Source organism: Pongo abelii, chromosome 6 (assembly GCF_028885655.2).
Source record: "Pongo abelii isolate AG06213 chromosome 6, NHGRI_mPonAbe1-v2.0_pri, whole genome shotgun sequence".
Classification (NCBI taxonomy): Eukaryota; Metazoa; Chordata; class Mammalia; order Primates; family Hominidae; genus Pongo; species Pongo abelii.
Genome location: NC_071991.2, coordinates 39310602 through 39326491, shown reverse-complemented (window position 1 = coordinate 39326491; position 15890 = coordinate 39310602). Strand labels below are relative to the sequence as shown.

Here is a 15890-nt window from a genome sequence, read left to right as displayed (position 1 = left end):
CAGTTTGTACTGGAATCATCTCGTGCTCACAGGTTAGAGGTTTTTCAAAGGCAGTCTGGGGAAAGGGGTGGGGATGGTGAGGTAACAGTTACTTGCTGCTGATTGTATGAAATCAGGGGGTCAGAGCTGTCCTCTAGGCTGAATGGCTTCTGGGTGGAGCCATAGGAGCAGGGTTGGTGGGTCCAAGTGGAGCCATGGGTATCAGCCATGCAAAAAACCTGAAAAGATACTCTAAGGGCCAATCTACAATAGTGGTGTGATTTGCAGGGGTAATTCGGGAAGGTGCATATCTTATAACCTCCAGAATAATGGCTGATACTCATTTATGTCTGCACTTTAGCAGGACCTGGGCTCTCCTCCTTGCCCCCAGCCTGATGGCCTCCCATTAGCTTTACAAAAGCAGCTGAGTTTTGGGGGAGGCCTATGATCATTTAAAGTATAACTTAACTGTCTCTCAGCCAGGTGTGGTGGCTCATGCCTGTAGTCCCAGCACTTTGGGAGGCTGAGGTGGGTAGATCACCTGAGATCAGGTGATGGAGACCAGCCTGACCAACATGGTGAAACACTGTCTCTACTAAAAATACAAAAAATTAGCCGGGCATGGTGGTGCAAGCCTGTAATCTCAGGTACTTCAGAGGCTGAGGCAGGAGAATCACTTGAACCCAGGAGAGAGAGATTGCAGTGAGCCAAAATCACGTCACAGCACTCTAGTCTGGGTGACAGAGCAAGACTCTTTCTCAAAAAAAGTCTCTCAGAGTTAGCTTGGCCCAATAGCCCAGGAATAATTAAGGGAAAGGCAAGATGGGGTGTGGGTTAGCTCACATGTCTTTCACTGTCATAATTTTCTCACTGATAGAATTTTCAGAAGCAGTTTCAGAATTATCAGAGAAATACAACTAAGCAAAAACATACGAACTATATATGTTCAATGAAACTGTTAAATGCAAACTGAAAAGAATGATAGACCACAGTCATCTTTCAATGTGCCAAATGTTTTTAAGTGTATTATGTTAGAGGAAAGGGGTTCCAATCCAGACCCCAAGAGCGGGTTCTTAGATCTCGCGCAAGAATTCAGGGCAAGTCCATATAGTAAAGTGAAAGCAAGTGTATTAGGAAAGTAAAGGAATAAAAGAATGACTACTCCATAGATGGAGCAGCCTTGAGGGCTGCTGGTTGCCAAGTTTTAGGGTTATTTCTTGATTATATGCTAACCAAGGGGTGAATTATTCATGCCTCTCCTTTCTAGACCAAATAGGGTAACTTCCTGACGTTACCCTGGCATTTGTAAGCTGTCATGGCGCTGGTGGGAGGGTAGCAGTGAGGACGACCAGAGGTCACTCTGGTGGCCATCTTGGTTTTGGGGGGATTTGGCTGGCTTCTTTAACGCAAACTGTTTTATAAGCAAGGTCTTTATGACCTGTATTCTGTGTTGACCTCCTATCTTATCCTGCGACTTAGAATGTCTTAACTGTCTGGGAGTGTAGCCCAGTAGGTCTCAGCCTCATTTTACCCAGCTCCTATTTAAGATGGAGTTGCTCTGGTTTAAATGCCTCTGACAATAATGCTGGCAAAATGACAGTGAGGTCACACTTGGACACTGCTCCTGGGAGTTCATACTTCATTAATTGAAACATAACAGGGACCATAAAGCATTCACATCCTTTAACACAGTCAACTTCTGGATCCTATCTAACAAAATTGGTAGACACAAGTACAAGGTTTTTTATGCAAAGGTTATCACTGGTATTTATAATGAGGAAAAATTGGGAACGGTGCTGGATAGAATTTTAAAGACACTCCTCTATATTCCATGCCCCCAGTCTCCAGAAGCTGTGAGTGGGATGAGACACTACCACTTCCAACAGTGCGATGGGCTCTGTGATCTGGCACGCCGGACCTCTCATGAGCCCTTAAAACAGAGAACTTTTGCTGGCAGCAGGAGCAGCCAGTCAGAGGGATTCCAAACCTGAAGAGGTTTTGTTCAGACCCTGGTGACTTGAAAATTGAGGCAGCCAGGTGATGAGGAATGCAGCAGCCTTCAGGATCTGGGAGCAGAGCCGCCTCCAGCTGACAGCCAGCAGGGGAACAGGGAGCAGACCTCAGTCCTACAACCACAAGCAACTGGATCCTGCCAACCTGAAGGAAGCTGGAGATGGATTCCTGCCCAGATTCTCCAGGTAAGAAGCCGCCTTCTCACCTGGAGAGAGCCCAGGCAGAGACCCAGCTGAGCCACCAGGACTGTGAGATAATGAATGGATATTGTGAGTGCTATTTGTGGTCATTTGTTATGTTGCCATAAAAAATTAAAATGCAACAGAAACACTAATAGAAAGTAGTACACAATAGAAAACTGATATACAAGTTAGATGATTTAAACACATAACATAGGTGTGTCATATAATGCAATGCTGGCAGTGCCCAGAAATCAATCAGGTCTTTGAACCACACTTGGCTACAAGGAGGCAGAAGGGTTCAGGCATTGTGTGTAAATATATTTATTTTAGGGAAAAAGGGTTTGATTTCAATAAAGATGAGTTTGTGGGCATTTTAAGTTGAATAGAAACTGTACAAAAATGCACTTCCTTTCCTCATAGGTTTTGTCACGCGCGTCCGTGTGAAGAGTCCACCGAACAAGCTTTGTGTGAGCAACAAGGCTGTTTATTTCACCTGGATGCAGGCGGGCTGAGTTCGAAAAGACAGTCAACAAAGGGTAGTGGGATTATCATTAGTTCTTATAGGTTTTGGGATAGGCGGTGGAGTTAGGAGCAATGTTTTGCGGGCAGGGGGTGGATCTCACAAAGTACATTCTAAAGGGTGGGGAGAATTACAAAGAACCTTCTTAAGGGTGGGGGAGATTACAAAGAACCTTCTTAAGGGTGGGGGAGATTACAAAGAACCTTCTTAAGGGTAGAGGAGATTAAAAATACATTGATCAGTTAGGGTGGGTAGAGGAGATTAAAAATACATTGATCAGTTAGGGTGGGGCAGAAACAAATCACAATGGTAGAATGTCATCAGTTAAGGCTATTTTCACTTCTTTTGTGGATCTTCAGTTGCTTCAGGCCATCTGATGTGTATGTGCATGTCACAGGGGATATGATGGCTTAGCTTGGGCTCAGAGGCCTGACAGGTTTCAAAACTGCATTTTCTGCAAAATATATGGGTTCGCATACACAGTGAGAGTTAAGATCTATTTTATCCCAAATAATTGCTGCAAGTTACATTATGCTTACCTCTAAGTGAGCATTGTTGGTGTCATTGCCAGGGCTATTGTTTAGCTGTTTATTATTTTCCTCAAAGATGATCATTTAGAAATCTTGCCCTATGTCTACCATAAGCAGGCAGCACTCATTTCTCCGTGTCCCTCAGTCTGAGAATGCCCTGTCTCCCTTTCCAAGTTTCTCATCATCTCCTGTCCCCAAGAATTTGGAAAGCTTTGTAGCAGCCTAACAGAGACTCAGTTCCATAGGCATGTCTAGGCGCTGGGGCAGCAAGACTTGTTCTGTCTTTAGCTGCTTCCTGGAGGTATCTTCCCATGGATGGAACATGTGATGTGCACCATCTTATTTGTGAAATATCCAAGAGATTGCATTTTGAACACTTTAACTAGAGTGCCTATGGATAACTGCATATACTCCAAATATGTAAAAACATAGTAAGTACATTTTGCTAATACGTAGAAGATGCAACATGAATATCTAGGAAATCGTCTTATGTATGAAAACATTCTTCTGAGTGCTGGTAATTCCCAATCTTTCAAGGACACACTTCCCCAGAGTCACTCACATTATTTTTCTTCCTCCAGGGACTCATTTTGAATTTGAATTTCATTCTTTGAAAAACGAGATAGAATTCACATGACTACATGCCTGAATCACTTTGCATCAAACACAGACCACGGGAATAGTTCTCATGAAAACAGTTTATTTTTAATAGTAAAGACTGGAAAGAATTACTCTGATGTATTTATCTCTGTGGTGTGCAATTATAGGCAGTTTTTTTCCTGCTTCTTTGTACTGTTTTATTTGTAAAATAAACATTTTTTAAATCTGATAATTTTGTAACCCAATAATCTATAATAGTTAAAAAAGAAAAAAGTAAACTTTTTAAATAGCTTATACAGGAGGAACTAGTTCATAAAACTTAGAAATGTTTAAACACACTACACAGTAAATAAATTTTTTTCACTCATATAAAACATCCAATGAAATATGAAGTTACTGTCTAATTGCAGCCGCTATATCTAATCCCTCCTGTGAAGAATCTTATTCTCTCTGTTGAAAACCTCCAAAGAAATGTGGGTGTTTCCAGGAAGAACCCAATTATTGATCAGAAATATTTTCCACCACCCTGCAGATCTAAACTTTTCATCTGTCTCTTAAAACTGAACATCCTAGACCTCACATGCCCTTAGAATCTATTATGTCCTATCTGTTAAGCCAGTCTGAGCCTACGTTTTAAGCCAGTCTGAGATTTCATCTAGGGGTTGCCCTTCTCACTTTGACTCTAGATGCCAGCCCACCTGTCCACACACTTGAAGGGAGGCAGTGTAGGACTAGGCTGGAAACGTGTGCATTCTTTTTAGGAAGAAAAAAGCAAGCTTTTTAGAGTGGAGGATGTAAACATTTATATGAATAAACTCTAGCTCTGTATTTAGTAACCATAACATGTCCACACAAACAGGTCTTGCTGAGATGCCTGTACTTGGGAGAATTGATGCTGGCTTTGGGTTAAACTGAAGCTACCTGGACATCTCTTTTTTCTTCCTTACAATATGTATTACCTTCATATTATTGATCACTTGGGTGGGACCCTGATGTTAAGCAGGGAGCACAGCATTGGAGAGGGAGAATGCAGGGGGTTGGCCCCTGCAACTGTTAAAGGTTAAGTTCCTCTAGCCTTACGCACTCAACAAACACAGCCAGCATTCTCAGATTTCCAGAATGCCTTCCAGGTGAGAATCACAGTTTTGGGGCTTTCCTAGAGTGGCATTTCAGGCTCACTAGGATACCTACCCTGCCCCTGATACCAGGTGTGGTGACTCCTGGAGCCTTCTCAGCCATGCAGTGTGGGTGGACTGGCCTCTGAGTTCCCCTAAGCTTCCTTGTCTTTATCTGCAAACATCCTGGGATCCCAGAGTCTAGTTTCTCCTACAGCCTATTGAGGAAGGAGGTAGGTACCCTCTAGGGGTGGGACTATGGGCACTCCCCTCCTCTCAAAACCTGGTCCCTCTCCACATAAGGGAAGGGAACATACGTCCCTCACCATTGGTGCTCCAATGAGACCACCATAACCATAGGGTTGGAAACCCACCATCCAGTGCAGAGATTTTCTTTCCAGTTCCTGCCTCAGGCCTTCAATCCTGCTGTCCCGAATATGCTCATGGGGCATTGGCCCAACTCTTTCCTGAGAGGGCTAAGTGGCTACGGCCGCCCTCGCCTAGACGTCAGCTCCAAACTCATTTCATCAGGCTGGGATGGGGTTTTCTCATGTTTCAGGTAAGGAAGCTGAGGCTCAGACAAGCAGAGAGCTGTCCCCAAGGCCAGAGCTGGGCAGTAGAAAACCCAGGGCTCAAGTTACACACCATGCAGAGCCCTGTCTTCTTTAACCTGCCACCTCTGCTGACCCTCATCAATGTCAGTGCCTCCCAGAAACACATTTACAGTCTAAGCAACAGGATCTTCTCAAACCTGTTCTTCCCACCCCACGGAGAAGGGCAACAGCACTGGGGGCCAGCCCAAGGAGGGCACCATGTGGATGATTAAGCCAGCCAGAGTCATGCAGCTGTAGAGCACCCTGCCTTCCTGTCCTGGCACCAAGCACTCAGTCGTCTTCGATGGTGAGCTCGTGCTGGGTGGCTTCCTCGATGTTCTGAAGCACGTAGATCTCCCACTGTCGCACTCGCTCCATCTGTTTAAAGGAAAGGCATCACCCCATAGCAGCATCCATCTTTACCGGAGACAAGCTCTTCTGCTGCAAAATGTGCTTTAGAAAATAAATGCCCACTCAAGGTCTGCAGCTGGCCCAGCCAGCCCTATATAATTCGGCCTGTGTGCTTCAAACATACTTCACACGGGGTACTGTGCCACCCAGAGGGCCCACTCTTGGTGTGGAGACAGACGAGTGTATAGGTGAATGGGGTAAGGTGCAGATGAAGTCTGTGTCTGACAAAGGAGGGGACAGGGACAAAAAGTGCCAGGGAAGGGGCAGACAGGCTGCAAGTATGGAGTAGACGAGCCTGCGTGGGAACAGGTGCATAGGTCAGTCTAGATGGGATTTTGTAACTGCTCTCTAGAGCACCCTCTTCTAGGAGGGTGTTCAGGGCAGCTACAGCAGGGAACGAAGGAGGCCTCCCCAGTTCAGCACAGGGAAGACGAGGATGGGTAAACTCCTAACACTAAACACGATGCCAGGATGGAGTAGAGACTGGAACCTGGGGATTTCAGGTGGCTGAGCCAGATCACGTGGAGTGTGGCTGGGGTCCACCGGCCAACAATGGCAGGCCCACCATGGGTCAGTGGTCAGCGTCTTCCTAATGCCCTGAAAGTATAAGACAGAAGCAAACCCACAGGACTGAGAATAAGAAATGAGAGGAACCTCCAGAGGGCCAGCTGTAAGAGCAGAAGGCCTGAGCCCCAGCCAGCAGGAGCCACCAGGAGGCGTCCTGGAGCAGAGACAGAGTGGCCAAGGCTCCAAGCACCACTGCTGGCCAGCAGAGAGGGCCAGGCTGGGGTCTGCAAGATCCCGTGGATCATCTGGTAGGAGGACCAGCGAATTCCCAGTGCCCCTCCCTGCCTGAGGCGGGGGCTGCCTTCCTGGTGCCCAGTGTTCATGTCCGTGCACAGAGGGTGACCTCCAGGGAGGCTGCTGAGAGCTGAGGCTCTCAGAGGGCTGTGTGGTACAGGCACTGCCTGTCCGGACTCCCAGAAACTCAGTTTGTCACAGCAACTGAGGAAGATGCAATAGCCTCTGATCCCACAGAGGGGCCTTGTGGGGATCCAGGCTCAGCTGAGGGCAGCTGGAATGCTCCATCGGGAGCATCCACAACATGCGTTCCACGTGGGTTGTTGTTCCCCACAAGCTCTACCCATGGTGAGACCTTCAGGCCCCTTCTCACCTTCAGCTCCCAGAATACCCCAGCCAGTCCCACCTCTCCTGGCCACAAGTGGGAACATTAACCCATGGGGATGCTGACTAGCAAGAGGTGGCAGATGTGGTGCAGTAAAGAAGCAGTTAACCCCCGGGTGACCCTTGGTGGACAATTCCCACTCGGAACTTGAGGCTTTCCATCAGCTCCCACCCAGCCCTGTGATGGCCCTCTCCAAATTGGGAGGCAGCAGCCAGGCACAGCCACAGGACAGCAGGGCACGGAAGAGAGGCTGGAAAACTCCACTGCAAAATCAGCACCCTCAGAAGGTAAGAGAAGACAGCAAGCAAGCCAGGGTAAAGAACATGAGGGAGTGCGGCAAGGAAGAAAATAACGTCATCACTCAGTAACCTTGGAAGACAGAACTGAGCAACTCTCCTAAAAAGTAGAAGAAAGGGCTAAATAGCAAATAGAAAAGAAACTCAGAGAATCAATCAGGATGTCCAACATCCAACTGCAGAGGATCACAGACAGAGAAAGAACACAGAGCCCAAGGTTAGGAAGGAAAAGTACGGGAAGGTCTTCCAGAGTCAGATGGGCCCAGGGAGTGTCCAGCAGCTGAGCAAGACTACTAACCCCAAAATGAAACTCAGCACCACCAAGAACCACAAAAGGGATCTGGAGAGGCTTGGGCAGGTGGGAGTCAGGGACAGGGGCACACAGGGCCTTCCAGTTCTGAGGGCTCCAAGACTGCTGGCTGGAAAAGTGCCCCTTTTCAGGAAGCTACTAGAACAAGGCCAGAGGATAAACCAGCAAATGGGCGAGGAGGCAGAATTCTGCCAGGAGAGGGCCAGGGCACCTCCCAACTGCCTGCTACCCTGGGGATCCGAGCCCTTGCAATCCTCTTCTCATTGGGTCCTTTCAGCTTCACAACATCTCCAATTAGCAAAGGAAGAAGATGGCCTCTGAGAGTCAAAAGTAGGTCTGCGACAGTGTGTGCCCTGCTGGTTCTCCAGCTGTGGTAAGGGCCTACAAACCTGGCTATGGTGAAGGTGGGACATCCCTGTCACAATGGTCCATGGGAAGACAGCCAGGTCCTTAGAAATGCAGGAGTGCTCCAGGAATGTAACAGCTCCCTCTTCAAAGCACAGGAAGATGTGAAGAGACTTAGCACAGCGAAGCAGATTTTTACTAGAATAGGCTGTTTTCTGCTATTCTGTAACAAGATGACATATCAGACCTTCCCTGTCACTCCAACATGTCTGCGAAGCCCCAAAGCTGAGTCATCACCCAGACTCCTGTGAGCTAAAGAGCAATGACAAAGCAGCCAGCCAGCGGCAGCCTGGGTCTGGATGCCAGACCACGAGGCCAGGAAGCTCATGTTCACCACAGGCAGCATCAGTCACGGGGGGCCTCAGAGCATAGAGGTGTCTTTGGACAGGGCAGCAGCAGGTGTCGGAAAGGCTGGACAGCCTTGATCCTGTCCCATGTGACCTCATGTGCAGAGTAAGGGTGTGTTGGCCCCCAATGCCACGCCATGGGAGCATTAACTGGGGGAAGGAGGGTGTTGAGCGCTCCATGGCCCAAGCAGTGCTCACTCTCCTAATCTTCCACAGGGACCCAGAACTCCTGGGGGAAAGGGATGGGACAGGGACAGGGATAATGCATACCGCAGCTGCCCGCTTCTTCAGGTCTCGTCTCTTCCTCCCAGTTGTGTTCAGGATCCCAGGCAATCCAGGGTTTTGTGGCCAGCTCTTTGCCCGGAGGGACTCTTCCTGCTGCTGCTGCTGCTGCTGGGCTAATGAGGCTGATGTGGGTGGCTCTTCCCCAAGAGCTGAGAGATCCAAGCTGGACTCCTTGGAGGCCCAGATAGTAGAAAGCCTCATTTTCCTGACAGTGGCTGGAGGGCTGACCCCTGCTGGGTGGGACGCAAGGACCTGAGAGAAGTGTGCAGGCATTGGGGACCCACTGAGATAGGAGGCACCTCCTGATGACCTTGGGCTCCAGCCCAGGGCTGCCTCCTCAGGGGTGCTGTGTTTCAGGGGCTTTCTCAAGGTGGGGCTCCTGATCGCTAGAGAGGGGCTCTCATCCTCAGAGGAGCTCAATCCTGGATCCTGCAAAGTAAAAACAGAGTTTTGAGTCCTAGAAGGTCATGAGGAGCCTTGAGACAGGCACTAAACTCTGACCCCAGGCACATTCTTCTTTAAGCATGACGGCCCCATGAGGCAGACCCGAGTTGTCGCCCAGAGAGGGGAGTGTGCAGAACCCAGGGGCAGAACTGCAGGCCCTGAGATGGAACCCTGCACAGGGCTAGACCACACCCCTCTGAGCTTGCCTTTTAATGGATGTTCTTATTGTCAAAACAGTAAGCATTAGTCAGAGATGTATTTTTCAAGAATAGGATTGAAGCATAGATAACATTCAGGTAAAAATATTTTTCCACCAAGAAAAATCTGTAAGGCATTGTCAATGAAATCATCCTGACTTGTAGACTCACAACATAAACAGGCAAAACTGTTGACAAACGTTGTAGTATTTTATGAACAGGTGAAGCACACTGGGCAGGTGGCTTGCAGTAGGTGGTGTGTGCCCTGGAGGTAACATCCCAACCCTGAGCCCCAGGATGGACTGTAACAATTCCATCACAGCCAATGTTTTCTTCCAAAAGAATGCCTTAAGTGAATCATGCTCCTGCACTCACACCCTTTTCTCAGATCCTGATGAACTATACCCGGCAGGCACATTTGTGTTCACCATAAGGTATGTGCCTCTGCAGTGCCCCTTGAAGTCTGTCCATGTCAAAGTGACCTGACAGCAGATTGAGTTGTCCAGTTGCTTTGTAATGATCTCTTGGTGTCTCAGACACACACATGCGTGCTCCTAACTGGCATCTCTGCACATCTGGCCGATTTACTACCAATGGAGGTAACTGCCAAAGCAATACCAGATTTTTCATTTTATGTTTAATCCCACTTGAATGGAACAATTTCCTGCATTTATTTTTTGGTAGTAGGAGTAACAGTGCCCAGTTACAATGTCTGCTGCAGGCAATGACATCCTAAATCTATTAAGGAAGCCACTGTCATTCAGGGTGTAGAAAAAACTGGAACTTTTCTAAAAGAAAAGAATGTTAAAAATGGAATGATTTTGACATTTCCTGATGCATGCCTGCCAATACTATATGATTAGCAAGTGTATGTCCATTGCCTGGACAGAGCCAGCAATCACAGGAATGCAGAATGTACTTGGGAGAGACTCAGAAAAGCACATCAGCATTCCTGAAAACAGATCCACTCCAGTCTAAGGTGAAAGCCTGAGGGCTGCACCTAGGAGTCCACCTGCTCAGGACTGGCTTGTGGCTTCTTCCTGGGCTGATAATTATGTCGTAAGTTCAAGGATGTCACCACTTTGCTAAATTATTGTACGCATTTGTGCACAGAGAGGATTATCTGGTAGTTAATTTTGGGGGAGGCACAGCTAGAAACCATTTTAATGATGGTGAAGTAATAGAAAGCTAAGTTTCTCTTAGAACAAAGAGATAGATGAGCAATTGCTTTAAACCTGAGATGGATTAGGAATATTCATTCAAAGTGGTGGGAAAGTATATTAGTTATTTACTGGGTAACAAATACACCAAAACTTAGTGGCTTAAAACAGACATCTGTAATTGTAATTTCTATGGGTCAGGAATTTGGGAGCAGCCTCTCTGGGCAGTTCTGGCTTGGGTCTCCCATGAGGCTGTCATTGAGGTATTGGCTTCATTCATCTGAAGGCTTGACTGGGGATGGAGGTTCTATGCCAAGGTGGCTCACTACCCACATGCCCTGCAATTTGGTGCTAGCTATTGGTGGGAGGCCTCAGTTTATTTCTGCCTGGCCTCTCCAGGGGCTAGCTGAGTGTCCCCCAGATACAGAACTAGTCTCCTCCAGGGAGAGTGGGCCAAAAGAGCACAGCATGGAGGCTGCAATGTCTTTGTATAATCTAACTTCAGAAGTCACACTCCTTCATTTCTGGAAAACCTATTGCTTGCACCAGTCAGTTTTCTTCAGTGTGGGAGAACCCCACAAAGGTATGACTACCAAATTGTGATGGTCACCGATGGCCATCTTAGGGACTGGCTGACATAGAAGAGATAGTGAAAATTGCATTTAAGGAGAAGCCAGAGTCCCTGGTCTGTGGCTTCTCCCGCCTCACCCCCAATGTGAGGCCTCAGGACGCCCCTCACTCTTCAGAGCACAGATGGCTGGACAAATAATGGAAAGAGTCTTACATCATCCCAGGAGATGAGCCCTGTATTTTTCAAAGCCAGCACTCTGACATGGTTTTTGCATCCACTCTGGGGAGGACCCTTCCTCAACCACCCTGCCCTCAGCTTTCAGGGGAAGGGGCTATAGCACTTAAACACAGCTCTCATTTTCTAAGTGAATTCATCTTGTCAAACATTATAGAAACAAACAAGTTATACTAGAAAGTCCAGTTGAAAGTCCAGTCTTAACCTTTCTCTAGTCCTTCTCCCTCTAGGTAGTTTCCTCTAGCACTGTGTTACCTCTCCTTCCAGCATATTTCCATGTAAGCAAATATGATACATGCATTCCACATATAAAGGAAAAAACTTAGGTATCTGCATAAATGGAATCATAATACACATTGTTACATAGTTTTCCACATCCTTGATGATTTCTCATGTCACTGACTCTTTTGAACAAAACATGCACAATAGAATATTTGGATGTGGCATAATGAGATAGTATAGAAAAAGCTATGTGTTTAACTTTCCACCAAGGCCTTAGAATGAGGCCAGGGCAAAAAAATGTGGTCTAAGGAAGGTTCTTCTTGGAACCATCTATTCAGTAGAGTGTGCTGGAACATTAAAATCTGTTCTCATTGATTTCTTATGCATTCTTATGAGGTAAGTATGATTGTAGTCAAGTCACCGGAGGAAATATTCAAACCCAGATGTCTTATTGGCCTGAAACAGAAGTAGCAACAATGAGGTGTGAACTAGAGTTGGTGAAACCAAGGCTTCCCCAGGAGCAACTGTTCTGTGGAGGCCTGGCTTCCCATCCCAAACCCCTCAGGCTTGGCCGGAAAGGAGGGAGGGAGCGCCTCCTCCTTTTGGGATGATGAGTTGATCATGACCATTTACAGAGCTTCTACTGTGTTGCTCTTGGAGTATGTTTATTTTGTACATCGTTTGCTTCAGCAAAGCCCTTAAAAATGGATTTGTGTGAACTCCAAATAACCTGAAGGATAGGATTTACTCCACAGCATGAGTCAGTATCAGAAACTGCCAAGCTGCTTTCCAACGTGCCTGCACCGTGTTTCTATCCCACCAACCAGCATCCCTTATATTGCTGGTGGGTTGGAAGAATAGTACAGGCAAGTTGGAAAGCTGCTACTTTACAGTTTAGTTGCTGCACTTTTTTTTTTTTTGAGACAGAGTCATGCTCTGTCACCCAGACTGGAGTGCAGTGGTGCGATCTCAGCTCACTGCAACCTCTGCCTCTTGGGTTTAAGTGATTCTCCTGCCCCAGCTTCCTGAATAGTTGGGATTACAAGCATGTGCCACCGTGCCCAGCTAATTTTTGTATTTTTAGTAGCAATGGGGTTTTGCCATGTTGACTAGGCTGGTCTCGAACAGCTGACCTCAGGTGATCCACCCGCCTCGGCCTCCCAAAGTGCTAGGATTACAGGCATGAGCCACCGCAGCCAGCAGTTGCTCCACATTCTTACCCGCATTTGTCACTGCCAATTTTTAATTTTTAAAAAAGTTTTCTGACAGTTTAGTAGTGCATCTCATTTGCACAAGCAGCATCTTACTTGCAAGTGGTTTTGATTTGCATTTCTGTAATGAGTAAAGAAGTTGAACATCTTTTCATGTATTTATTTACCATTGATATGACTCCTTTGGTAAACTGAAAGAAGTAAAAACCAAATATATTTGTCATGTTAATAAAGGCAAACAATAAACTCACCTATTAAAGCACTGAGACTGGATTAGAAAGCAAAATCCAACTACACATTGCATACAGTGAGACGTATCTAAGACAAAGTACTGTAGAAAGCTTCAAAGTAGAATTATGAGCAAAGATAATGCCATAGAAGTACAAATGAAAAAATGTGGACATCAATATTTATATTGGAAAAGGTTGAATTTATGGCAAATAAGCAAAACAAGACCAAAACTGGAAGTACAGTGTAATAAAAACAAAAACCAAAATGCATAGCTATTATGATTACAACAGACAATACAGCATCAACATTCATAGAGCAAACTCCTAGGAAAAAATACAGAAAATCAGAAATAAAGTAGTAACCGAGACTAATTCACCTTTTTAAGCCCATGCTAGATCACAGGGGGGGAAAAAAAACCAACAACAACAAAAAAACCAACAACAACAAAATCAAAATCCCATAGAAGATTATCTTGTTACTTGGAGGATAATCAGCACTTGGAAAGACTTTAAATTCTTCAACTTCAAAAAAGAGATCGAGATCTCAGAGTAAAGTTAAGAAATGGGGGCGAGAAGACAGACTGGGACTTCTATCAAACAGAAACTGCAAAGTAACATAAGTATATTTTTATTAACAGAAACTACTTTAATCTATAAAAGTGAACTAAAAATCAGTACTTAAATGTTGATAATTTGATATTTTCTGATAAAATATTGTAATATATTGAAAGCTTACAGAGAAAACAATTTAGTATCGTTTTACAAATATATGCCCAGAACAGATGACCCAGACATGCATATGAGGATGTCATATGGCAGAAGGTACATCTCAAATGATTAGAGAAGAATGTGCTTTTTTTCTCTTTCATCACATCTTCTTCTGGCTGGTTGGCCACTTGGGAAAAAAATAATAACAGCAAAGCCAAGTCCCTATAACTCATGGCTTACACTAAAATAAATGACAAGGAATCTAAGATTTTAAAAATTCATAAATTACCAGAAAAAAAAACCAAAAAAATTAAAAATCTGAAACAAAGTCAGGTTCTTAAATCACATTGTTCACCAAGATAAATTCCAAGTGGATTAAAGACTTACATGTAGAAAAGAAAGCCGTAACAGTATTAGAAGGAACTATCAGTGCATTATCTATAAACTTATGTAAGGCTTTGCTATGACTCACAACATAGAGGTCATAAAAGAACTAGACTACATATAAACTTATAAAAACTTCTACAAAAAAAGGAAAGAAAAAAGATACACCAATGCAAAGATAAAAGATGAACCACAATTTCTATAAAAGATAAACAAGCAGTGAATCTTCCTATTTAGAAAAACATCCAACAACCTGATGGATAAATCCACAAAGTTTCTTAACAGTTCATAGAAACTGGTCCTTCAGTATACACATGCTGAACCTCATTCTCAGTAATAAAAATGCAGATCAAAATGAAACCAAATTCCCATTTGGTTTTATCTATTGGACTTCAAAAATTCAGAAGTATGAAAACTTTAGACAACGCAGAGAGGAAACTGGAACATCTTCTATGGAAGGCAATTTGGTAGCACTCAAATTTGTAAGTTAGTATTCTATTTGGACACCACCTCCCCTTCTAGAGAGTTACTCTATAAAAGGATATTCGAAGCAGCTAAAAACAATGTTTCCTTATGGTGGGGAAAGGGCTGGAGGACAGCAGTGGTCACTGTGCATCTTATGCTTTTGAAACTTTATGCTCTTATACTTTTGATCACTTTTGAAACCACAGGCATGCATTTTCTATTTATAAATAAAAAATAGAAAAAGAATCCCTACTTCTCTGACAAAGAAGCCCAGGCACGGGAGACTAGGAATGGGGCGCCCAGGGCTGCTGGGTTGGGAGAGGGAGTTACTTCTCCATCCAGCAGGCGGAGCTGTAGGCTCCAGAGCTGTATGCAACGCAGGGTGCTAAGGACAGGTTTTAACTTCAGGTGGGATTGTGATCTACTTCTGCAGGACGGCATTTCCTTTTGCATCTAGAGCATGAGGTGTCCTGTCACTGTGCCCTGGGGCTGCTGGTCCCCTTGGTGGCGTGGCTTTCCCTAAGGGCTGTGGCTAAGGTTGTTCTTAATGCTGAGGTTCCAAAGGCCTCATGAGACAGGCCAGGGGAGGAGATGGAGGAGGACCAATGACCAGTGTCTCAGGACAATGCCTGACCCCACCTGATGTCACTGAGATTGTGCATGGGCTCTGGGGAATCTGGAAGGCCTGGGACACACCTGGCACCTCAGAGCCCAGGCTAGGGAAATGTGGAAGCTCAGGGGCTCTGGCAGAAGATCTTTCCTGCAGGCCATGTCGTGGGCATCAAGAGGAGACTCTGGGCAAGGCTCCCGAGGACCCCAGGGTGTTAGTGCCCAGCCTGCCCAACCCACAGGCCGCCAGGATCAGGCCACAGCTTTGTGCCAGCTCAGGACAGGGCCAGGCCTAAGGCCAGTCATCAACCAACCTCTTGCTCAGGCAGGCTTGAGTGCCCTCCCTTCCTACCCACCCGCCACCTCTTACTGTATTCAGCTAGATCTCATTCCCAGGCTGCACCCCTCCCCACCTACCTGCACCCCAGGCTCCATCCTGCTTTACCTCTGGGGCTGGCTTCCAAGTGGGCAGTTGCAGCGCCCACCCTGTGGCCCTCAGCACCAAGAAATACCTGCCATGTCCCCACTTAGGCCCAGGTAGGTATGCAGGAGCCCACCCGAGCCAGAGTTAGCTTGATGGCCACGCCATTGCGCAGGTGTGGGGCAGGTTTCCCTCACCCTCTAGGCCTTCCCCTTGTTGGTTTCTGTTGTGTGCACCTGGGCCTGCGGGAAGTGAAGGCTGG

The 15890-nt window shown here is 46.1% G+C and overlaps 1 protein-coding gene across 1 annotated transcript; it reads right to left on the bottom strand.

Annotated features, from left to right (window-relative positions):
- Positions 1-5823: 5823 nt before the first annotated feature.
- CCDC201 (coiled-coil domain containing 201) lies at positions 5824-15642 on the bottom strand. Its single transcript, XM_054559128.1, has 3 exons — positions 15625-15642; positions 8758-9201; positions 5824-5910 (listed from the first exon to the last, which is right to left on the bottom strand). The coding sequence occupies exons 1-3, from the start codon at positions 15640-15642 to the stop codon at positions 5824-5826; spliced, it is 549 nt and encodes a 182-aa protein (XP_054415103.1).
- Between the last annotated feature and the right edge of the window lie 248 nt (positions 15643-15890).

Excerpts from the sequence above, each read along its gene's own strand:
- CCDC201 (XM_054559128.1), bottom strand. Across the intron at positions 5,911-8,757 it reads TGAAGAAGCGGGCAGCTGCG|ATGGAGCGAGTGCGACAGTG; the intron begins GTATGCATTATC and ends TCCTTTAAACAG.